The 24,674-nt window shown below is 42.1% G+C and overlaps 1 protein-coding gene across 2 annotated transcripts; it reads right to left on the bottom strand.

Annotated features, from left to right (window-relative positions):
- Nucleotides 1–586: 586 nt before the first annotated feature.
- UBASH3A (ubiquitin associated and SH3 domain containing A) lies at nucleotides 587–24,674 on the bottom strand. Of its 2 annotated transcripts, none has more exons than XM_064702657.1 (14): nucleotides 24,562–24,674; nucleotides 19,999–20,052; nucleotides 18,043–18,229; nucleotides 15,675–15,873; nucleotides 14,725–14,894; nucleotides 13,124–13,332; nucleotides 12,244–12,371; nucleotides 10,054–10,161; nucleotides 8,930–9,052; nucleotides 8,097–8,189; nucleotides 6,052–6,196; nucleotides 4,021–4,127; nucleotides 3,021–3,127; nucleotides 587–2,325 (listed from the first exon to the last, which is right to left on the bottom strand). In XM_064702657.1, the coding sequence occupies exons 1-14, from the start codon at nucleotides 24,672–24,674 to the stop codon at nucleotides 2,188–2,190; spliced, it is 1,881 nt and encodes a 626-aa protein (XP_064558727.1). In that variant the 3' UTR covers nucleotides 587–2,187. The 2 variants fall into 2 exon arrangements, with proteins under 2 accessions (XP_064558727.1, XP_064558637.1); XM_064702567.1 differs by having other exon boundaries at nucleotides 10,054–10,153; nucleotides 12,245–12,371.

The following is a 24,674-nucleotide window of genomic DNA, read 5'->3' as shown; positions in this document are numbered from 1 at the left end:
AGCTCCTCTGCCTAAAAGTAGTCCCAAACAATACAATTTTTGATGTTCATATCCTTTCAAAGGGTATGGACGAAGCATTATTGTTTCAAAAAATTGCTGCTCTTCCTCCTCATCCCTCAATCACACCAGACTTTATTTAGCCATATAAATCTAAGGTTGTTTTCCCACAAGGGGTCACCATAGATTAGCCTCACTGCAGGTCTTCATCAAAAGAATTTATGTTTTCACATTTTAAAGTACAAAGAAAACATTCAGATTCTCAAGGCAGTACTAAAAGCATCTATTGAAGCACATAACTTTGTAATAAAATGGATCCAGTGAAGGAAAACTGCAATGGAGTAAAGCAACAACTAATTTTAGAAGTTGCATTCAAAACACCCAACCAAACAAACAAACAAAAAAAAAAAGACAAAAAAAGCCCCAAGAAACTGGAAAGTAATTTCCTATTTCTTTTGCTTACAACAAAAATAATTTGGAAGATTCCAAGGACATTTTCTTCATTTCACCTGTGTTTAGTGATTAGTCTCATGCTGTGTACACACCACATTAGGAATTCTCTCTCTCTCCCAAGCACCACATTGTACAACCAAGAAACCTTGTATGTTAAGGACATCATTTCAGCTCTGATTTTAAAAAGTGTTTAGGGTTGAGTCTGTGCTTATGGGGTCCCAGGAAGCCAAGCCACAGTTCTCTCAGCACTGCAGTGGCATCCTGCTTCCCCTGATTAAGAAAAGGTTGTGGTGACATTTGGTGTTTTTATCTTTTTCTAGGACTGCAGCTGTAGCCACCCATCCCCTGAGCTTGAGTCCTGCGCCCTTGCTCGCTAAAGAGCTCCTGTCTTAGCCCTGGGACATTTGACTTTCACTGTAAAATTGCAGCACTGCCAGAAAACTGAGAGCTCAAGCAACTCCACCAGAGCTGAAAAGTCAGAATGAATCCTTGCAGCTGCACAGCTGAGATAACAAAATCTCTACAGCCACAGATAAAGGTGCCTGTCAGACACTTCTCAGCCCCAAAAGCTGCAGTGTTGGATGGGCTCCTCTGCATGCCCCCATGGCTAATGGCATGCAGGGAGATGTCACATTGGAGCAGGTGGTGAGGGGTGAAAGTGAAAACATTTTCAGCCATGCTCTGAGAGAAATATTTTCATTTTTTCCTTTCATTGAAAGAAACATTGTACTTTCCTGGAGGCAGTTATCTGATAAGCAGAGAGGAAAAGCAGGAGGAAAATGGATAGTGGGAAGGCATGTTCCTGTTTGTGCATAAAATTTCAGGGCTACATTTTGTTAATTAAACACATCACATAGAGAAGAGCTGCAGAAAGCTTCCAGATGACCCATGGGGATGGTGGATCACCATTAATAAATTCAGCACAAACCAGCACAAAGCAAAGCTGCTGTGCTGCAAGTGCCACCTTGGGAGGATTTAGAGTTAAAGCTGCTCATGTCACAGTTTTGTCACCAGTACAGTAACATGGGGCATCTTTCCTTGTCCCAAAAACAGTAAAGCAACTGGTTCATTTCCCTTCAAAAAGAAATAATTTAGACCATTTTGCAATATGCATTGCTTGAGAATTGCTGGATGAGGAGTTGATGTGATAGAAAATGGACTCCCTTCACAGAAGAGGTAAATTAAGAGTCAGTGTGGTATTTGCTCTCACAGAACTGATGGAGTGAACAGGAAACACAGTGGCTTTAGCTAGAGCTGGTTGTCTCTTCAGGTAGGAGTTGACTTTTTTCAGTCCCAATTTTTCTGTTGTCTGAAAATATCCAAGTGAATAAAGGAGGGGGGGGGGAGGGAATTCTTGCTGGATGTAGTTCAGTCTTAAACATAGAGCATTGTTTACTTCAGTGCCTCTTGGAGTGGAGTTTATAATCAGGTAGTTATATATATATATCTATATTTATTAAACATTTTTATGCTCAGGAAAGGTTAAAAGGTGCTTTTCTCACCACCATCAAAAGTGTTATTTCTCACTTGAGCCCTATCTCTCAAGTTCATTCTTCTCAGTCACCAAAATAAAAACAAAATCCAGGCCCCAAACTCAGAAGTGTTTTTCTGTGCTTTGACAGCTCAGAGAGGGCATTTCCCACCCTCTGTGTGTCTTCTGGATGAATCACTGGACTGTGATGAACCATAACCTGCCTTTGGCTCCTTTTTGACAACTGCAAAAGCAGAGATGGCCTTTTAATCTTCCATGATAGTATTTCTCCAGTTAAATGCTGCATTTGCTCCATGAGTTAATGTCTTCACTGGTGGGTTGACCATCTGCCATTTGTTCTCCTCTTTCTGTTCTTCACAGAAACACATGGCCAGGGCAGGGATCTGAGAAGGAAGTTACCAGCAGGGTCATTGCTCTGACATGAAGGGTGGGGGCCTTGCTACAGAAAAGAGCAGCCCCTGATATTCTGTCACTTCTGAAATTAACTAAAACCAGGCTGGGAGCCTGAGGGGTGAAAGCTGAACTTGTGCCACCACTCCACATTCATACCTGGGCAAGCTGTTCCTGTGCTTCACCCTCCCCCACAGTAAAGAATTTCTCCCTAATATCCACTCTAAATCTACTCCCTGTCAGTTTGAAGCCATTGGCCCCTGTCCTGTAACTCCAGGCTCTTGAGAAGTTTCTCTCCATCTTTCTTGTAGGCTCCCTTCAGGTACTGGAAGTCTGCATTTGGGTCACCCCAAAGCCTTCTTTTCCCACTTTGAAAGGAAGGAGACCAGCTCCAAGTGGAGAGGTTTCCAAATGTGCCTCTTGTCTGTAGGTGTTACATGGCACTGACTTTCCAGATGAAAATCTTCTCCAAAGACTTAGCTGCCAGTCACATACAAAGCCCTCAGAATAAAATCCTTCTCTTTACCTCCAGTGCTTTGCTAAACCTGTGTGAGACCCCCTTTGGAATGAGAGAGCTGATGTCACTGCTGCTGGCATGCTGTTACACGTCTTGCTGCATAAGCAATCTCCTTACTAAAAACACCATGAAACAACCCAAAGGCTTCCTGATGGAATAAAACTCTCTCACCTTCTGCACCATCTGAGCAAAGTCTCTGCTGTCTCTGCTGGGGAGCCCTGTGAGTGCCCGGGTGAGCGGTGCCAAGGAGGAGCCATGGCCCACGATGAGGATGACACCTGGAAAAGCAAAGAACCACGGTGAGGGAGCTGCAGCACTGCCACATTCTTCATCAGCAGATGGGGATGAGGTGGCTTTGGGGCTGTTCATCTTTGCAGACCTCTTTGATAATGTGGCAGAGTGTGTTGTGATGGGCAGAAAACATCTGGTGTGTTGAGCATGCCAATTACTGAGAGAAGGCATTTGCGAGGGAAAGAGAAAAAAGCTTTCCAGAAAAGCGTGTTATATTTTGCTGAGCTACATCCTGTCTCAGACATCTTTTATGAAAAATCCTTTCCTTTGGATTTTTCCTCCTGAGAAGCTGGGAGGCCTCAGGAACAAAATGTAAACATTGATTATCTGCTGCTGTGGAATGCAACAGGTGCATCTGTGATTGGTCTCATGTGGTTGTTTCTAATTAATGGCCAATCACAGTCAGCTGGCTTGGACTCTCTGTCCAAAACAGAAGCTTTTGTTATCATTCCTTCTTTTTTTATTCTTAGCTAGCCTTCTGATGAAATCCTTTCTTCTATTCTTTTAGTATAGTTTTAATGTAATATATATCATAAAATAATAAATCAGCCTTCTGAAACATGGAGTCAGATCCTCGTCTCTTCCCTCAACCTGAGACCCCTGTGAACACCATCACAACATCCTGATGTAGAAAGACAAAGAAAAGCATATACTTTTGCAATTTAATACTCTACTGTCTCAGTTTTATTTTACTTTTTTCATTTCTATTTCATAAATTGCATTTATGTTACTTCAGTGTAGCCCAGGGCAAGCACTGAGTCTACCTTAAGCTCTGTGCAGTACCAAAAGCTCACATTAAATGTGTTTCTGATGGCAAATCTCTACCAGTTCCTCTTACTGCAAGGGTCTGACAGAATATTCAAAGACCTGAAACTCCTACCTTTGCAGGGGCAGGCACTGATGATGTGTTTTATAACCGCAGAGCTCCTGCTGACATAGTCTTCATAACTTTCTGATGGCACCAGAGAGGAGAGTGGGAAGTTACCCCTGACAATAAAATCACAAATATATGTTAATCTAGATGAATGCACTCTCAGCAGCATTGAATGACTACACCAGAGAAAAGGCACTTAGTAAAAAGGTTTATCTACTGGCTTGGCCAGCACACTGTTACCTCTGCTTGTCTGAAGCTTCTGTCTGAGTAATTTCCATTCAATTTCATGGCTGTCTTATAGCTCATAAAGCACCAGATGCAGGGAAAACCAGGCTTCAATAAAACTTGTAGTTTACAGTGGAGATTATTTAAAGCAGGATTTGTGCCTAAGAAAAGCTTTAAGCAATTCTGCCAGCAAGGACCACTGCCCAGACACGAGCTGCAGAGCTGCCTGGGTCTCCAACCCAAACAAAAGACAGACAATGATGAGAATGCTTTCAAGATTTGGTACCTAAGCATTAATCTCCTCAATAAACCAAGTAAATAAAAATCTATATTGAACGAAGCTTATCTGTAATGCTGGCCAAATGGATAGTAAAGACTTCCACTGCTAGAGTTTAAAAAACAGGTGTTTCCAGGGACAGAAATCACAATGCATCACTCCAAAATATCTGAGTACTTCTGCTGAGACCAGGCATTCTTTCATTTATATATCAAGGCTTTTCAGGCACCCAAAAAAACTAAGAGCCAGACCTTCACACTGCTGTTAATCAGGGGTCTGGTGGGGCTTGGGTGATGGACAGCATTTGCAGGGGTTGAATTGGTAAAACCAGACCCTGCTGTCCCACAAACTCAGTAGTAGAGTGAACCTTGCCAATGAATTTTAATGTGCTGGCACTTAATTTTATAATCTGGTTTTTACTGACACCCTTTGCTGGTGATTCTTTAAGTGATCTCACTCATTCATAACAGCTGGCACCCAAGGATATTTTAGCCTTGCCTGTGATGGGAAGAAACTGGCATTCTATGTGGAAGTTCATAGTTCATCCCCCCTGTTTTTACCTGGACCTGAGTGAGCTGTGAGGGGCCTCAACACTGTAGTTCACATTGCCTTAGAGATTAAAGATTCCCCTCTGAACCTCCCACTGCTGTGCATTTGCACAGTTTCTTTTGAGGCAAGTGATTTTGGACCAAAAGAAAAACCCTAGAGAATAGTCTGTTAGTGAAGAACCCACCAGAAAGACCTGTGCTTCAAAAAAAGAAGGATTTTGGAGACTTTATGTGGTCTGACACAAAGATACATCCTTGGCTGTAAGGAATGTGTTAAGACATGAGATGTTTCCTTTCCCCCTTTCTTGAATATGTGGGAAATCCCAGAGACAGCTGAGTGATTTCCTGGATCTGGCTGCACTGCAAACACTGAGCAGCCTGGTTTGTGAACAAGATGAGGAGTTAGATTGAATTGGAGGTTTATCATTTCCTGCCAGGCTGTGGTTTGCAAGTGCTCAGAAAAGGCATCAACCCTAACCCTGCCAAGTTATGAGGGCTCCAAAAAGTCCTTGCTGAGCACAATATTAATCTTTGAGCAACTTAAAATGATGCCAGAAACATCCATTGAAGTGAAATGCTCTTATCTTGCTTGTCCCCAAAACCTCTTGCTGCTGCCATGCAGACCCTCAGCCAAGGGCTGACTGACTTTATATAACATCACATCTCTTTGTCACTGAAAACCAGGTTATTCTTCACATTTCCAAAGTGTTTTCACATGAACCAAAGACAAAAACAAAGCTCCTGGGACCTGACATTAATGCCCATAATGTCAAGGCAGCACCAGAGGAGGGCTGGTCCCATGTACAAGACATTTGTGACAGTGCACCTATGTGCTGGTGACAGCGTATCTTATTTCTATATCCTATTTTGATCTGAATTTGATCAGAATCACCCCACCTTTGCAGTGTTTGCAATGATTTATGACACATAAAAGGACAAGATATCTCAGGGAAAAAACCCACAGCTTTATCAGCCAGACACAATTACCTGTAACTTGTGTCTATGTCATAAGATGCCTCCACCAGTTCTGCCACAGTCATGAATTTAGGAATTGCTCTGCTTGCTTCCCACTTGGTCCATTCAAACAGTGCTGGTTCCACCCTGATTCTGACTTTTTGATTTAATTTAAGCCCTGCAAGAACAATAAATACATCTTAGGAGAAAGGTACACTTGAAGTGCTACATTCAGGCTATACATTCTGCCGTGTTTGCTGTTGTACTTTCATTAATGAAAATGAATTACTTATTATCAACCAACTGATTAAAGGAAGCCACCATTATATTCTTGTATGACTAACATAAAGTGACTGCAAATTATTATCACCATCATTATCATAATTATAATTTTTGAAGCTGTCTTGTGATGCTCTGCTAGAGGGAAAAAACTCAGTTTTGCAATGTTGCAATCTGGATAAACTTCAGACAGGAAATATTTTTAACATTTTTTTATAGCATTTTGCTCCTCAGTGGGGCAGTAAAGTGTTCTAATTGTCCAGAATTAAAAATGGAATTCTCTTGTCAAAAGAAACATTATTTTTTGAGTTTTCCCAAGAGTGGTTAGTGACTGGCAATGAATGCATTCTGATGTAAACATGGTAATGAACTGTGAACTTGCTGAAAGGATCAGGAGATGAAAGAAGAGAGGGAGAGAAAAGGAAGGGAAAGATGTTCTGCCCTATGATGGATTAAAATAGTTTGGTTTGCAAAAGGAAGCATGGAAGCAGTCTTCCCTGATTCACAATCAGATCCTTCAGAGCTCTGGAAAGATCTGATAATTGGGTCAAAATATTTTCTGGAAGAGGTGGCTGCAATGATTTGATGAGCAGCTACTAATATTGAATTCCAGCAGATATGAAACACCTCTGTTTTATATAACATTAGATTCCATTCTAACTAGGAAGGCCCAGAGTTACTCTGATATATCCCACAGAATGCACACACACCAGCAGGTTTGTTTCTAACTAGGAAGGCCCAAAGTTACTGGGATATATCCCACAGCCAAAGTTACTGGGATATATCCCACAGAATGCACACACACACCAGCAGGTTTGTTTCTAACTAGGAAAGACCAGAGTTACTCTGATATATCCCACAGCCAAAGTTACTGGGATATATCCCACAGAATGCACAAAACACACCAGCAGGTTTGTTTCTAACTAGGAAGGCCCAAAGTTACTGGGATATAATCCACAGCCAAAAGTTACTGGGATATATCCCACAGAATGCACAACACACCAGCAGGTTTGTTTCTAATAGGAAAGACCAGAGTTACTCTGATATATCCACAAATGCACACCACACCGCAGGTTTGTTTCTAACTAGGATGGTCCAGATTACTCTGATAAATCCCACAGAATGCACAACACACCACAGGTTTGTTTCTAACTAGGAAGGTCAGGTTGCTCTGATCTATCCCACAGAATGCACACACACACCAGCAGGTTTGTTTCTAACTAGGAAAGACCAGAGTTACTCTGATATATCCCACAGAATGCACACACACACCAGCAGGTTTGTTTCTAACTAGGAAAGGTCAGGGTTACTCTGATATATTCCACAGATTGCACACACACACCAGCAGGTTTGTTTCTAACTAGGAAAGCCCAGAGTTACTCTGATATATTCCACAGAATACACACACTCCAGCAGGTTTGTTTCTAACTGGAAAAGCCCAGAGTTACTCTGATATATTCCACAGATTGCACACACACCAGGAGGTCCATTCTCACTAGAGAAGCCCAGAGTTACTCTGATATATCCCACAGAATGCACACACACACCAGCAGGTTTGTTTCTAACTAGGAAAGCCTAGAGTTACTCTGATATATCCCACAGAATGCACACACACCAGCAGGTTTGTTGCTGCCTGCATTGCAAACAGTCAAAACCACCTCGTGTTGCCTGCGAAAAGAAAACCACAACAACCACAAAGTTGTGCATCTCCCTTAATTGCTGATGTCAGAGGCTTCAGAGAGGTTTGGTGGAGATGTTTGCAGTGTGGCAGAGGCACCTGGCAGGTTTTGCTGCCTTACCCTGCAGTACATGCTGAGCTGTCTGCACGCAGCGCAGGGCAGGGGACGAGTACACGGAACTGACGGTCACCTCCTGCTCCAGCAGAGCTTCCCCTGGATGGCAACAGCAAAGTGTGACAGCTGAGAAATTACTACAAAACACTTTCTGCAAAAAAAAACACCTCAGAGCTTTGTAATGTCATCAACATGGGATATGTTGGCAGTCCCTGTCTGTTAATTTTTCCCACTATCTGCTGATTGAGCTCATTAGAAAGCTCATTCTGGTGGAAACATCAATTCCAAAATGAGTGTTGGAAAGATAATTACAGAAGATTCACCCCAAATCTGCAAACAGTAGTTATAGGCATGTGGCTGTCTCCATAAATCTGAACCATCAGAGACAAGCAATTACAGCAGAACCAGCACTGTGTCAGTCATGCCTCTTGCTCAGGGAGCACAAACAACTTCATCTGGTGAGTAAATTGAGTCAGCCTAACCCACACCACCCATCCTCTCCTGACCACCGAGCTGCTTCCTCTGGCCAGCTCCTTCACCCCTCACTGTCCACTCAGGGACAACTGCACAAGGCATTCATCCCTTGCAGACAAGCAGCAGGGCACAGGGAGTGTTCTGGTTCCTCCAGGAACTGGCAGAGGGGGTCCCAAAGACAAGTAACCAGCTGTGTTCTCTGTTTTACTATTCAAGAAAATATTGCAGTGGTTTCCCACAGAGAATTGTGGGAATTGAGTGCTGGCAGGAAATTTTTCTGCTGCAATGCCAGCATGAGCTTTGGCAGATGATGACAGCCTGCTTCCCAAACCCTTACATTTGCAGGAGGATAATATCCAGCTTACCTATAAGCCTTGACTGGAAAATACCACAGCAAGATAAAGGAGGATCACATTCAAACTGCTTCATGCTGTCTTTCTGCCTCGGCAGGGAGGAGGGGATGTTCAGATCTGCTCTGTAATATTTCCCTGAAACAAGGCAGGACATTTTGCTGTGGCACAAGGGAGGCAGCAGCTCTGTTGTGTTTGTTTTACAGACTGTCAGTGTCTCACTGATGAACAACAGCCACTGCTATTACCTTAAAGGGAGCATGTTTTAAGGTCACAACACTGGCTTGGGAAATTATCTGTCCTAAGAGAACAGCCCCTCTTCTTCCAGCTCAAAAGGAGCAAATGGGGAGGAGGAGAGGAAGAACAGGAAATCAGGAGAATTTGGCTTTGTGGGACTCAAGAGAAACAAAAATTGACTCCCTATCTATATTCTTTTACAGTTGCCAAAATGACCAAAAAAACCCCTATTTCCACTGAATCAAAATGAAAACTATTGATTACACAGCTATATGGTATCACTCTCCTTATCTGCTGTGAATTCCATGTCTTAAAGATGGGAAGTCTCCAGCATAGCAAGGCAGACTTTCAGCACAAACCTCTCACTCATGAACTCCCACCTTCTTTTTCCCTTCTTTCCTCCTGACACACATTTCCCTGTTTTGGGTCAGTTTCCTTCACCTGAAAACATACCTTTTTCTTTATCTTTTTTGAGAGAGAGGAAATTCAAATTTTAATTTAGGTCAGTGCTGACATTTTATTTCCACCACAGATTGCGCAGGTTGGACTAGTGACATAGTGTGACTCTGATCAAGAGCCCACAATTCTGACTCAGGCCCAGAAAGGTGGAGGGGTCTGACAAGAACCACATAATGAAAGGTTATGAGGGTGCTCAGGTGATTTGTTCATGTTCAGTGAGACAAACTTCCAGCAGCAGCACAAGAGCTTTCTTTATCTGAATTTAGAGAGCATAAACATGAAGGACTTTAGGACACTGTGACCTGGTTCTGTGCAGGTTGAAGCAGCGCTGTGCCTGACTTTCACTGTTACCATTTACACAATGATTGAATCCCTTCTACCCATTACTGGGCTTAATTGGGTTTGGCCCTGGTTTTTGAAGATCCTCCTGTTCCCTTACTCACCATCTGCAGTCAGGCACTGCTGAAGCCAAGATTTGCCAAAGACCTGATCCACTCTTTCCCCGTGGCTCATCACCAGCACCCCTCTCCTCAGGGCAGCGTTCTGGGAAAAGGGAGTTTCAGAAGGATGTTATCTACAACCTGCAGGAAAAGCCTGGGTTCCTGGAGAAGAGACAGCAGAATAGATGCCTGTCCTTAGGACAGTGATAAGCCTGACTGGTTCTCCACTAAAGGCAAATGAAAGATAATCATAAAATCATTAAAGTTGGAAAAGACCTTTGGGATTTTTGAGTCCAGACTTTGACTGACCAGCACGTTGTAACTCAAGCACAGCACTGAGTGCCACATCCAGATGTTTCTTGTACACTTCCAGGTTTGGTGACTCAACGCCTCCCTGGGAAGTCTGTTCAATGCTTCACCACCCTTTCAGTGGAAAAATTTTTCCTGATATCCATCCTGAACCTGCCCTGGTGTGGCTTAAGGCCTCTTGCTCTTGTCCTGTCAAAGGTCACATCCCTGACCCTCACTGTCAGGGCTGCAGGTTTTAATTCTGTGTTAGCACAAGTGAAAGGCAGTGCTGGCAACAGGTCTTGTAACCTCAGTGTGGGAAGGAATCATAACTTTAATTTATATCATATAGGTGATATAAACAAAAATCAGAAAATTAGCTAAGATCTGACTGGTAATGCTTTTTTCTGCAACAGGACCAACACCAAGCTTCTCCTTCTTTTCCTAGTGAAAATACTACTTCTACATTTTCATAACTGTGTGGCCAAATCAGACCAGATCTGTGAACCCAGATCTCCTACAAGGCTACTTTTTTTACTCAGACTGCATGGAATTACAAATAAATTTGAAGTAGTTTGGGGTTAGTGTACAATGCACATTAAATACAAATGAGAAGAAGGAGAAACAGGCCAAAGGTTTTAAAACTTTAAAACAGTGTTACTGCTGCAGCACTGAATTAAGTGCTCTGCATCTTCTGCAACAGAGAAGGGAGCTCTTAAGAAGTTGTTTTAGGTTGATATTCATACATTCTGTTAAATATTTGCAATTCTGCCATGAAAAACCCATTAACTGCCACAAGATCACAGTATAAACCCAAGGTTTTGTGGTCTTCCTCTTCTCCTTGAGAGGAACCCAGAGGCCAGGGAAACTCTAGACTGGAGATGTGCACTTCTGCAAAACACATTTCTCAGGCCAAGCCTTGGCTCTGCCCCAGATCTGACCTGGATAAGAGAGGCCCAGAGCCAGAGAAAGGACGTGTGACTTGTTCAGAAAGTTCTTACAGTCACATAGATGGTGTCCTGGAGGCCCCAGGATGGAAACTCCCTCAAGGTGCCCTCAGTTTCTCTGATGTTAGCACAAACCAGCCCAGGGTTATTGCCCAGCATAGCAGGAAGAGAGGCTGTGGGGCCAGCAAGCTAAAGGGGTTTCTGAGGCATGTCTGTGCTGGAAATGCATTTTGGCATCTCTGACAGAGCCAAAAAGACAACTCAGGTGCAAATGTGTTGTAGGAAAAAAAACCAGAGTCCTTACTTGTTTTGCTCTTCCTACCAGAAGAAATGGGAAAAATTGATAGCTGTTGATTTGGATCTGGGTGAAAAATGTGATCCTACCAGTGCTGCTAACCACTCCAGCTATCTGTTCTGTGCTGTTATCTGCACTAGCTACACATTTAAAAATAAAGAAGAAAATTGAACATTTAAATGTCATCTGAGGCCATGGAAACCTCCAAGACAACATCCATAGAATCCAGATGTAAGAGCAGTGAGCCTAATTCTGATTTATTTACTCTGCCTGAAGCCACGTGGAGGTCAGGGGAGGTTGTGTCTGTGTCTCACCTATCAGACTTGTCTCCATACCCACTGAGGCTGTGCTCAGAGAAACCTGAGCAGAGAACTCATGTGTTGTGCTACTCTGACAGGAGCAGGGAAAGATTTATGAAAGACACCTGCGATATACATCATCTACAGTACAGAAAAAATGTACGAGGTATGATACAAAACAGTATGAGCGTGTATGTATATATGAATGTACAATATAATAAATAAAACTGTGTGTATAAATGTACAACAAAAATGAAAATATGAGGGAGGAAAAGGAAGATACTACTAAATTTACTAAATGCCATTAATTAGTAGCATATTTGCCAAAGCACGTGGCAAAGATGAGAAATGGAAAAAACAATTACCTGAAGAGAAACAACATTGGTTACACTCCTTGACATACTGAGATTATGGGCTTCCCCATTTGGCTTTACATTGGGTTCCTTTTCTGTTTTGGTGAGGGATCTTGAAGCTGTGTCAAAAACATATTCCCTGTAGAAAAAGCAGAAGCAACACACACACAGGCAGACAAATAGAAGAGACTTTTGAGTCATGATGTTATTTACAGGATCAGCGAGTCATGATTCGTGCTCCATTGAATATTTTTTGCACACTTGCAATCCAGCTCATCACTTTGTTGTTCATTTAAAATATGCCCCATAAAAATGAGGTTAAAATATGAGGAACTGATGGTGTATATTGGGTGTAACCCTGCCAAAGTGGGACCTTCAAGCAGGAAATAACTACCTGGTGGCCTCCTCCCTTTCTCCGAGACATCAAGAAGTACACCAAAACTTCCCAGCTTAGAAAAATCAGCTCTAATCTGCAAGTAGCATCAGCTGTGCTGCAGAATGAAGTGCAGGAAGCCAGACAGGTGCCTTCTGATGCAGGGCACATCAACAAGATAAGGGTGGTGCCAAGGTGGTGGAGCAACATTTGTGTGGTTTCATTTCAAGCTAACTTTACAAGCCCTTGAAATGAGGAGAAAAAAAAGAAGAGAGCAGAGAGCCAGGCTGAAGGCTGAGCCTACCCTGGCAGACTGTGCTCTTTCAAAATTCATTAGGGCGTTCAGGTTCTTCAGGAGTGATCAGGGGTCATCCCCGGAGCAGCTGAACTTACGAACTCTGTGTGCCTGCGGGTTTGCGTCCTTTCTCTTTTCTCTCAGATGTTCCAGCATCCCACCCAGACCCTCAGGATTCCCAGCAAGGAGGAGCTGCCAAGGAAAGGCATAGCCATGCAATTACCTGTGCTTGACCCAGGTGTCTGACTCGTGGGCTCTCTCAGTGTAGTTCTCGGGCAGGAAGCCCCTGCAGCCGGTGCGGTGTGAGGTGCCGATCACCCAGCCCTCGCCCGCCTCGTTCTGCTGCCTGGGATCCACGTAGATCAAATCCCCAGCGTTGATCATCAGCTCATCAATGTTCTGGGGCTTGTACTGGAAGAGGGCCCTGAGCCTCTGCGGGGACACACAGCAGGGTCAGGGTGTGCCCTGGGCTGTAGCAGCTCAGGGGATGGCTGTTCGCCTATCCTGGATGCAGAACCAGCTCTGTTTGCCACTCTGCACCTGCTCTGCAGGGGCACTTTGGCAGAGGAAAAGTGTGGAGGTTTTGGAAAGAATTTGAGATGGAACCTCTCAAATTTTTTAGTTGATGTGATTTATTTTTCCTCTATACAGGCAGGAAGGGTGAGTTTGGCTCATATCTTTACTTCATAGTTCAGAAGATTACAAGACCTCTACTTACAAGACCTTTTAAGGATTTGTTGACCAATAAAACACTGCCAACAAGGATATTTATGTTTTTGACCCAATCCTTAAATATTTTGTCTTACAGACCCATGCTACAGTGTAAGCTTTCTTAGCCAATCATATTATGACACACAAACCTACAGTACTGCATTCTAAACTTCTTGTTTTCCTCTGTAACTACTTTTATTTTTCTGTATCTTACACTCTAAAACTCTAAACTTTCCTCAGCTTAACATATCTCTGCTTTAAACCATAAAGCCACATTCTCGCTCCTAGCACCTAAGTTTGGAAGCCTTTTCCAAGATCTCAGATAAAATTCTGTGCTTAATTCTTTGGCTTCCAGGCCCGAAGTTCAGAGAATTCCCTGCATTTCAGATTCCAATAGAAAAGGAAGAACAACCACACTTAGAAAAGGTTTAAAAACAGGCACTTGGTTTTCACAAAAATACATTTTTTCTTCTCTAACTGCTTTTATTTGAAAGCAAACATAGATCTGACCTGTTTTTGCAATTGCTTGCAGCTCTCCTGAGTGTGACTAAAATCCAACATGAGACTTGTGACAAAGTGATTTACTGCTCTGACAAAAAGCTGTTGAGCATTCTGTAAATTTAAATTTGGAAATGAGAACTGAAAGAATGTTGACTGGTTTCAACTAAGAGTCTGCTAAGCAGAAAATCATCAATGAGAACTGACCCCTGCTCACAGCAGCTGCAGTTTTCATCATGGCTGGAACAATCAAGAAAACTAATTTTGCTGAAGGGAATTTTGCTGCAAAACTGTGAACTGGCAAATCCTAGAGAATATTAAAGAATGATGATTTCTTGTCTCTTGTTTTCTCATGTCATGGTAAGATTAGGTTTTTTTCCCTGGGGTTTGGAGTTATATTTTGAGACATACAGGTCAAGCAATCTGCCAAAATAAAGGTATTATCCACTGATTCAGGAGTGCAGTTTTTTCAGCCCAAAATGGCACTGGAAACAGCCATGCTCTTTGAAACACTGGGCTGAGCAAGCAGATATTTTCTTAAGGATGGAAAAGGCAAGGTGACTGTAGCTAAGAAAATGAAAGGCTCAGGAGATGAAATAAATCTGATTCCAGTACCTGGTAATGCACAAAGCGCATGTCCCGTGAATAGAGAGCAGCCACCCACTGGCAGGGCTCCCCTGGGTTAATGCACTTGGCCAGCTGTTCCAAAGTCTTCTGGTGGTGAGGATAAAACCTGTGAGCCAGGGTAAGGTGGAACTGCTTCAAGGAAGGCTTCACGTGGCAGTCTAGGGGTGAAACAATCACAGCACAACATAGGAACAAAGGTCATTTAATGCTTCTCTTGTTTTATCCTACATAATCTGCATGATGTAGGAAATATCACAGTAATGAGTGGTAGAGCAGATCTACTGAGTAATGGTTTTGAAGGATGTCATGGTTTTAATCACGCCAAAATCATTCACAAATGTGGACTGGATTCGCTTCCTGGCTTCATCTGTGAGGAAAAGAAATGATCATGGTTGGATTTCCTCTCCCAGCCTGAGGTGCACTGAACTCATTTCTCCCAGACAAAGCTGTGGTGGGCTGTGCCACTTCAGTCTACACTGGTGATGCAGTTTCCCTTGGAAAACAGGTATTGGGCCCTGTTCCTAGGGATGCAGCCAGGCCATTTACAAACTTTACAACATTTGTATATTCTAAAATAAATAAAATATTTTTCTGAAGTCTTCTCCAATAACTTTCCTCTTCTGAGTTCGAGCTGGGGCACAGCACCATGAGGGTGGAGATCTGGGATGTGTTATGTCCCGACCCATCTCAGATATCCTGATCAATCACCTGCCAAGTGGCACACAGGATCATTTCAGCTTCTAGGCAAAACTGCTGTGTCTTCAAAGAATAAAACATGCTCCTCTGGCTACTCTGCTTGCAAATCTGTTGGAGCAAAGGCTGTTTGCTGGTAGGAAAACATCATCTAAGCTCCCCTGGAGACGCAGGGAATGTTTTCAGTACTGTGGCTACACATTTGTGCTACCACCCTCCCATTTTCCCTTTGGTGTTGGTCCTACCTGCCAGGGCTGAAGCCTCTGTTGAGAATGCCACAGCAAAGTCTTTGAGGATGTTTGCCTGGCTGTCATCAATGAAGAAGCCCAGGTAGCTGGGAGATGCATGTAGTGTTAGGAAAATGGATGGTGGAAAGATCTGGCAAAAGCTGTCACCCACTTTCTTTAGGACATCATACAAGAATTCCACTTTCTGGTCTTCACACTGAAAGAAAACAGAGGAGGAGCAGGCTTCACCCACCAGCTCACAGCCAGGGTTGTAACCTCTGTCACACAGCACTGCCAGAAAACTGTGGGGCTGTAAACTTCCTGAGAAACACAAAATACCCAGGAATTTGCCTGAAATCCCTGACATTGAACCCAGCAGTATTTGGCAGCTGGATCAGCAGAGTGTCCTGGTTCTATAACAGGAGATGGAGCCTTCAACCCAAGGTTTATCCAGCTTGGGTAGGAAAAAGCCAAAATATTTTACCATCTGTCAGGTGTGCAGGAACCAGTCTGAAATGAGATAGGGATCATGATTTCCTTCTTCAATTCTAAGCAGGAATTTGTGTTATTGTTATCCTACAGTCACTGAGATGTGCAAGGTGAGGGTTGCAATGCAGTCATCTCTTCCAGACAGGCCTTTAAACTTGATGCCTCCCAAGAGCATGGTATTCATTATTAATGAATGATTTTTGTTCTGTATAATTGTGTTTAATGGTCACAGAGCACCACTCAGTATTTTGCAACAAAACAGTCTTATTTTCACTGTCTCTACTCTTTGGCATGGTTGTGATGACCCACCTTTAGTACGAAGGAAGCACTTAATGGTTTAACATAAAAGCATGATCAACAAAGTAATTTTTGTCTAGCTGCTCTAGCCCAAGCCTGTTTCAGCACATCCCAGACACAGCTGATGTTCATGTGTTGCACCATCAACATGCTAAAACTGGATCCCAGGGGGCTCCAGAGTTTTTCCAGACCAGTCCAGTGCTGGACTGAACATCACAAAAGATTTCATAAAATCTTCAGCTTCAGTAAAAAGAGTAAAATTTGGGGCCGGCCACCATAGCAATGACCTGTTAATGGGGCTCTCTAGAGAAGGCAAATATTTTCCTGAGATTCCCACAGACTTGTACCAAAGCTGTCTGCATCCTAGGATAACACTGTCCCTGCTGCACAGCTGGCTGATGGCAGCCACTGCTGCCCTGGATGGGGAGGTTAATCATCCTAAATCCATGCAGCAATGGAAGTAAATGGAGCACATGGAAGCCTGACAGCAGCTAGACTGCACAGGACTGGTCTAGATGGATCTACTAAAATGGCCCTGGAAAAAACCATGTTCTTTGAAACACTGTGCTGAGCAGGCAGAGATTTTCTTAAAGATGGATAAAACAAGATGACTGAGCAAAGAAAATGAAAGGCTCAGGAAAAAAAATTAAATAAATCTGATTCCAGTACCAGCTGCTAGCTACCCTGAAACATCCCACTCAAACAATAACTGTGACCCAAACATTCAGCATCACTCAGAGAGTAAGCATCACTCAGACATTAATCATCACTCAGACATTAAGCATTGTTGGGGAAGATGAAACAGGAAAGCCTTATAATATGATTGCCTGGCAAAAGATTTTGAGAATATAGAAACTATAAGCGAGATTGAAATGAAAGCAAGCTTTGAGATCCCTTAGTTACTGAACAACTGGAAAACAATGGTGTGGCTGGACTGAAGGTGATCCCCTTTTGATGAAACAATTCCCTCTGCTTGCAGACAGCTCCAAGTGTCAGAGCAGACCCTACCACCTTGGCAGAAGGGGTCCAAAGAGGAGTTTTTAGGGTTTAAAATGTAACACAGTATGGTAATGTAATGATTCTTATAGGCTGTATGGAATTGCTATAGGATTTGTGTATTGTACTAGATTGGTTAGTGAGAATCAGAATATTCAACACAGAAGAAGATTTATGGTATTGTAATGGGAACTTTGCTCTCTTACCCCATTTACTTTCTTATGCTTTTGCTCTCTTACTCTTTTACCCTCTTACCCTCTCACCCTGCTCTTCTTTCAGGCCTGCTCCGAGCTGTGGCTGGCAGCTCCCAGCAGGGCCCTGGACGTGGGCCCTTTGCAATAAACCACAAGTTCCATGACCTGGCTGCAGAGATCTCTCATCTCCATCCATCCCGACCATCCTACCCCTGACACGCCTACAAAACATCTCTCAGACACTCACCATCACTCGGACATTAAGCTTTACTCAGACATTGAGAAACGTGCCTTCACCTGGGTCATGTAATTTGATCACCAACAAGTTCTGGTGTCAGACAACAGCAGGTGGCCCAGTTTCACCAAATATCACCCAGCTGAAACCCGACCTTGCACTGTCCTTGCCTCACCGTGAAGAAGTCGCAGAGGGTGACGTGTGGGAAGACCTCGTGGGCTCTGTTCTTGCCGCACTGGCGCTTGCTTTCCCTCCAGAAGTCCTGCAGGCGGCTGTGCAGGCGGCCCCGGGGGCACAAGTACAGGGCATATTCCTGGGGGATGGGGTCATCCAGGGAGGGGTCATTGCAGTGGGAATGCAGCCTGAAATCAAGAGTGTAACGCTGAGAGTGAGTGTGTGCGCTCCTCTGGTTTCCTGTGGCCGAAGGCCTCTATTGTCACAAACATGTTTTATGAAAAATCCTCTTGCTGGGATCTTTTTCTCCTGAGAAGCTGAGAGGCCTCAGAAAGGAAATGTAAACATTGATTATCTGCTGCTGTGGAATGCAGCAGGTGCATCTTTTATTGGTCTCATGTGGTTGTTTCTAATTAATGGCCAATCACAGTCAGCTGGCTCGGACTCTCTGGTCAGTCACAAGATTTTATTATCATTCCATTCCTTTCCTTTCAAGCCTTCTGATGAAATCCTTTCTTCTATTCTTTTAGTATAGTTTTAATATATCATTTTATTTAAATATAATATATATCATAAAATAATAAATCAGCCTTCTGAAACATGGAGTCAAGATTCTCATCTCTTCCCTTGTCCTGGGGACCCTCAAACACTCAAACATTTGGTGACCCCAAGTGAGGAACATTACCACACTCTATAACAGAGATAACAAAAAGGAAATACAGTTTTATTTTCTTTCAAATTAAAAGCTGAAGTTACAGCTCAATTTTTTTCTCTGTAGCATTAAATAACTGAGAATTTTTTCTACTTATTTTTTGACTACTTTACATTTTATCATGTGCCTTTACTTTTGTCAGTGTCTGCCAGCTGTGCAGCAGGGACAGTGTTATCCTAGGATGCAGACAGCTTTGGTACAAGTCTGTGGGAATCTCAGGAAAATAAGAGAAAACAAAAAATAACTTGTTTGGGGTTTTTTTCCCCCTTTTTCATGACTGGGAAGAGAGAGCTGGAGGAGGAAGAAGGCAATGGGTGGAACACATTGAAGAGTGACAAAATTAAAACCAGTTGAAGATTAAAAAATCACTCAGAATGAGCCTTTTTATTCAGCCCTAAGAAAAGCCAGCAAGGCAAATCAGAAACACACAAGGAAAGGTCAGAAATTTATATGCCATGTAATGATATAATTCACCACGTCTTTCATGTGATGTATGTTTGTCTTTGCAGCTGTTGGATTGGGAATGGATGCTGGGAAGTGTGGCAGCATCCCTGAAAAAAATTATTTTGAAAGAATATGCCATTCTCAAATGCATCCTCTGGCTTTTTACAAAAGAAAAGAAAATAGAAGAAAAAAGAAAAAAAAAAAAACTGAACCAAGGGAAAAAAAGTAAAAGAAAGTGCAAGGAAAGACTATATTTAACGTAAAGGTGAATTAAAACAACAATAAAAAAATCAGTTATCAGCACATGAATGACTCTGTAAGAGTCTTGGTAAAGAAACTTTGTGGCATTCAAAACTGAGAAGTGATTTAAATTGTAAGAATACCTCCCTCTAACCATCAGCCTTTCACCTTAATTTGTGGTGGGCCTTTCTGCTCCCCTTCAGCTGTTGTTTCTGCATATGTTTCTAAGTGCAGTCATGGGTTTACAAAAATTTTCCCTCTTTCCTTGCTCCTTTCTCTCAGGAGACTTAAAGCTGAGGAGGATTTTCTGACCAAACCAGCTGGTCCTGTCAACTTACTCATTAATAACAGTAGCTGCTTGCTTTTAATTTACCTGGACCTTCTGCAAGTTTCCTTGTGTCCCAGAATAAGTACAAATATAAATGGGAAAAAATTCTCAAATTCAGGTTTGTTTTTTTTTATGGCACCTAACTTCAAATTCAGCAACAGGATGAGCACATCAACAAGGATTTTTAAGCAGCTTTAATGTGAAGGCACACCTTAGGAATCACAGGTACTTACCATTTTACTGCATCTTCTACTGTCTTTTGTCCTGTAGCAACCAAGGCTTTTTGCCTAGAAAAAGCACAAAATTGGTTCCTCAGAATTCCTGAAAGAAAGCTTTTATGAAGTAAAGGCATTCAGTGACTGTGATCATCAAGTCTATTTTCCAGCACAGGCAGGACATTTAGCAAGAAGGTTTTTGCTAGCAAATGTTATTGTTCTTGAAGCCTTCCAAACAGCTTTTTCCTCACTGCAGGTCTTTAACTCCTTGAAGATTGGTAACCTGTCCTCCCCACCTTCGTTTGTGTTCTGGAGGTGTTTCCTTAGCAGCCTCACTGACTATATGAATTTCCTTGGGGTTAGATGAACCATCCATCCAAGCACTGTAAGAACAAGGTTTTCTTGGTTCATAGCAAAAAGGGGCTGATTCGAGATGCCAGGGCCAAGCCCATACATTAAAACTAAGCAAAATGATACTGGGGTTTGGAATCTGGATTGAGAACCCCCCAGAGCCAGCAGAGAGCCAGATCTAAGCCAGCAACTCAGAAATGAGGGACAAAATCTCTCATTTCTCCCTGTTAATGCAACTTCCGTTCTCTGGGGTAGGATTTGGTTTCCTTTTCTAACTAGAGCTTTCAAAAAGCCAGCTACGTGTTTCACATGAGCAAATCTTTGTGCCTAAATACTGGGTAATGGGTGTAAGATTCCAGTGTTCAAGCAGCAGCTGCATTCATGAGCCCCATTTCCACCCCTGAAAGCCACCTAAAAACTTTTCAGAAGAAACATCAAGAGGATGTAGAGACTGAGGACACTGGAAGAATGGAAGAAAACGACTGAATTTCTTGGCATCTGCTGATGTCTTTCCTTCTCTTTTGAGGCCATCTTTTCTGGCCACTGGCTTCTGAAGGCATTGAGTTGTGTTGTCTCCTCCCATTTTTGTTCCTCATCCATCCCCATGACAGACCATCACCCATCAGCACTGTGTGCACTGAGCTGCAGGACTCAGGCTCATCCTTTTGTTCCCTCCCAGTCTTCTGTCCTCTCCTCAGTGTAAAAACCACACTTGGGCTTGTTAATAGCATTTATATGCAGCCACTGCTGGCTCTTCAGTGGGGACCAACAGGGATGAGGACAAACATGAGCCTTTCCACTCAAACTTTACCTTCTACTTCTCCTCTGAGCCCTCCTTCTGTCCCTCTCCTCACTCAGCTTTTCCTACTGTGCTGTCAGATTAAGCCTTTGTCTAACCCAAAGATGGGGCAACTGAGAGGTGTTTTAAAAACTTCTGTTCCATTTTCAGTCTCATGTGAAGGGTGAGACAATACAGATGTTATAATTCATGGCATCACAATCAGAAGCCGACTATTTCCTACTTACAATACATCACAAGTGTTTCTTGGCCTATCAGCTTTGGCCACACCATGCTGTAAATGCCTTAAAGCCAATCATCGAAAATTACCCCTCGTGGGTCCTACTCCAATGCATCTTTCATAGTTCTATTTCTCTAAAACATCTAGTCTTATTTGCAAGGCCATCCTTTGAAACTTGTTTCTAGCTCCATTTCTCTCTCAATAATGTCCATCCTATTCCATGGCATTTCTCAGTCAGCATTTATCTCAAAGTTTGCATGCAGATGCACACTTTGTGAACCTTCTGTCAGGCTCTGAGGATGCTCTACAAATCCATTTCTCACCCTGTGCCTTGTGGAAGTGTCGATGGCAGCGGTGCCAGGGTTCAGAACCACTCCCTGCACCTCCAAGGGAGTTTTACCATTTCATGCCATGCTGCTCTCCCACCTGGGCACAAGCTCTGAAGCTAAATCCGAGCTTGGCTTCAGCTTTTCTTTACAATGAGACCTTCAAAATTATCTGTAATAAGACAAGTGAGACCTGAGGCCCTGAACTGCCATCCTCCTCAGTCTCATCTCGTTGTTCCCTCGTGCTCCTCTCCATACCTGTCCCACCTTTTGTCTTATCACATATGAGGATGTGATTTCCAGCAGGAAATGATTTCCAGCAAGGTTTATAGAGCCCTTAGCACTAGGGATGTTTCTAATCCTACACTTCCAAGATGAGAAGTCAAAATTGAAAAATAATGCGAAGAATATATCTGCATATACCAATTTATCTCGGATAGAGAGAAGAATAAACCATTGAGAATCTGTAATGAAAGTAGACTAAAAGTACATCTACAGTGAGAATAAGCTGGCTCTTCTCTAAAACAGAAACTGCTGGCACAATTTCTTGTGGAAATTTTTTGATCTTAGGCTAGGCTTGACCCTCACATATTTGAGTTTTGTTCATTGGGGAAATGCTGCTTTGGCCTGTTGGTTCTACATGATGGAAAATTTTGTAATACTTCCACCCCACCTCATATTTTTCAGACCAGGACATCTCAAAAGAAACTTTTCAGTACTTTCATTCATGGTTTAATCGAGGGACAACAGAGACAGCTAAAAGGTTTTTAAAAATGCAACCAAAATTTTGAAGCTCTCAAGGTCAATAATAGGTAATCCAATTTTTTTAAAATTGCTTTTTGATATTTTGTTATCTTACATCAATTTGCACAGTATTTCTGCTGCTGCTTCTTGATTTTGAACTGGGAAGGACAAAGTCATCTCAGTAACAGCAGAAAGCGTTTTGAAGGGGATTGGAAAAGCATCACATTAAACAGAAAAAATTCAAAAAGTGGACATTACTTTGACCTGACCAAAGTTACAGTATTAATAAAGAAATTATCAGCCATATTTTCAGCTAAAATTCCATTGTGCATCACTGGGAACAAGGGACTCACAGTTCTCTTGTGAGCTGTGCCCATCGTGTCTGATACTGATTGCTGCCACAGCTGTTCCCAAAAAACAACACAGCACTCACAAATGGAGCCTCTTCCACTCATTTAATTTTTATTCAAAAGGTAGAGGGGTACTGCTCTTCTTTCTAAAATATTTTTATGAGGGGTTCTTCGATATTTAAATAATAAGATTTATTTTTTGAACAGTTTGGATGAAAATGTCTCTACTTGCCATCCAGAAATTGGAAAATTCTCCCCAAAACGTGCCTGTCCAACATGAGAGATGTTTGGGGAAGGAATGACCTGCATTTTTCTTTTCCATTAACTTGTTTGCCTGCCACCAGTCACTCTACCATCCATTGGAGTTGCCAGGAATAGAGCCTCATTCTTTACTATGACATTTTCTAGGCAGGACATGATTTTTGGAACAAGATCCTGATTCAAGACAGAAAGAAAAATTGACAGACTTAGGGGGCATCTTAATGAGAAAAACCAGTTTCCAGTGACACCGTTCAGCAGGAAATTTTTGCCAGGCCTGAAAAAAGCCTTTGGCTAGAAATTATACCCATGCTTAATTCCCTTATAATAAGAGTAATAAGCATAAAAAAATGAAAGAGCATATATCCCAAGAACAAACAATGGTCAGCTTCTCAACTCATTGAGAAGCCTCTCAAAACTCAGGATGTGGAAGGGTTTGCACCTTTAGATTTACAGCATTTTAAAATATTCGATATTGAGCAGATTGCTCAAATTGCTGTGTGGGCAATACCACTATATATGAGAATATATCATATATCATACTATTGATTTAGATTTACACAGTATTTTAGATTTACAGTATTTTAAAATATTGGGTATTGAGCGGATTGGTTTTGTTGTGTGGGCAATACCACTATATATGAGAAAATATATACATATATATATGTGTATATATATATATAAGAATATATATCATACTATAGATTTATATTTACACAGTATTTTTGATTTACACAGTATTTTAAAATATTGGATATTGAGCAGATTGGTTTTGCTGCACGGGCAATACACATTATATATGAGAATATATATATGGGAATACATATCACACAATAGATTTATATTTACACAGTATTTTAGATTTACACAGTATTTTAAAATATTGGAAATTAAGCAGATCATTTTTGCTGGGTGAGCAATACACACTATATATGTGAATATATATATGATTATATATATCAAAATATAGATTTAGATTCACACAGTATTTTAAAATATTGAATATTGAGCAGATTGGGCTTGCTGTGTGGGTAGTACACATATATGAGAATATAGGAGAATAGATATGATATTATAGATTTAGATTTACACAGCATTTTAGATTTACACAGTATTTCAAAATATTGGGTATTGAGCGGATTGGTTTTGCTATGTGGGCAATACACACTAAATATGAGAAAATATATATATATATATATATATATATATATATATATATATATATGAGAATATATATCACACACCATACTATAGATTTAGATTTACACAGTATTTTAGATTTACACAGTATTTTAAAATATTGAATACTGAGCGGATTGGTTTTACTGTGTGGGTAAAACATTCTATATATGAGAATTTCACATATGAAATTCAGAGCAAGACAGGCCTGATCCCTGCTTGGGGACATGATCCCCAGGAGCAGCCCAATCTCCTGACCAAGAAACCCAGGCTGCCTGTATGGGGATGTTATGGCAAACCCCTCATATGTTGGATAAATCCCCCAGAGCCAGGGCAGCTGAGCACGGTACTCACGCGAGATGAGCCGGGAATCCTTTGGCCAGGAGAGGCTCCAGGAGGGCAGAGGTGCCCCTGCCCCGGGGCTTGTTGGACACCTTTGAGTACAGCTGTGCCTCGGCCACCGCCAT

Source organism: Zonotrichia leucophrys, chromosome 1 (assembly GCF_028769735.1).
Source record: "Zonotrichia leucophrys gambelii isolate GWCS_2022_RI chromosome 1, RI_Zleu_2.0, whole genome shotgun sequence".
Classification (NCBI taxonomy): domain Eukaryota; kingdom Metazoa; phylum Chordata; class Aves; order Passeriformes; family Passerellidae; genus Zonotrichia; species Zonotrichia leucophrys.
Note: the sequence above shows the minus strand (reverse complement) of the source record. Positions and strands in the feature narration are given on the sequence as shown.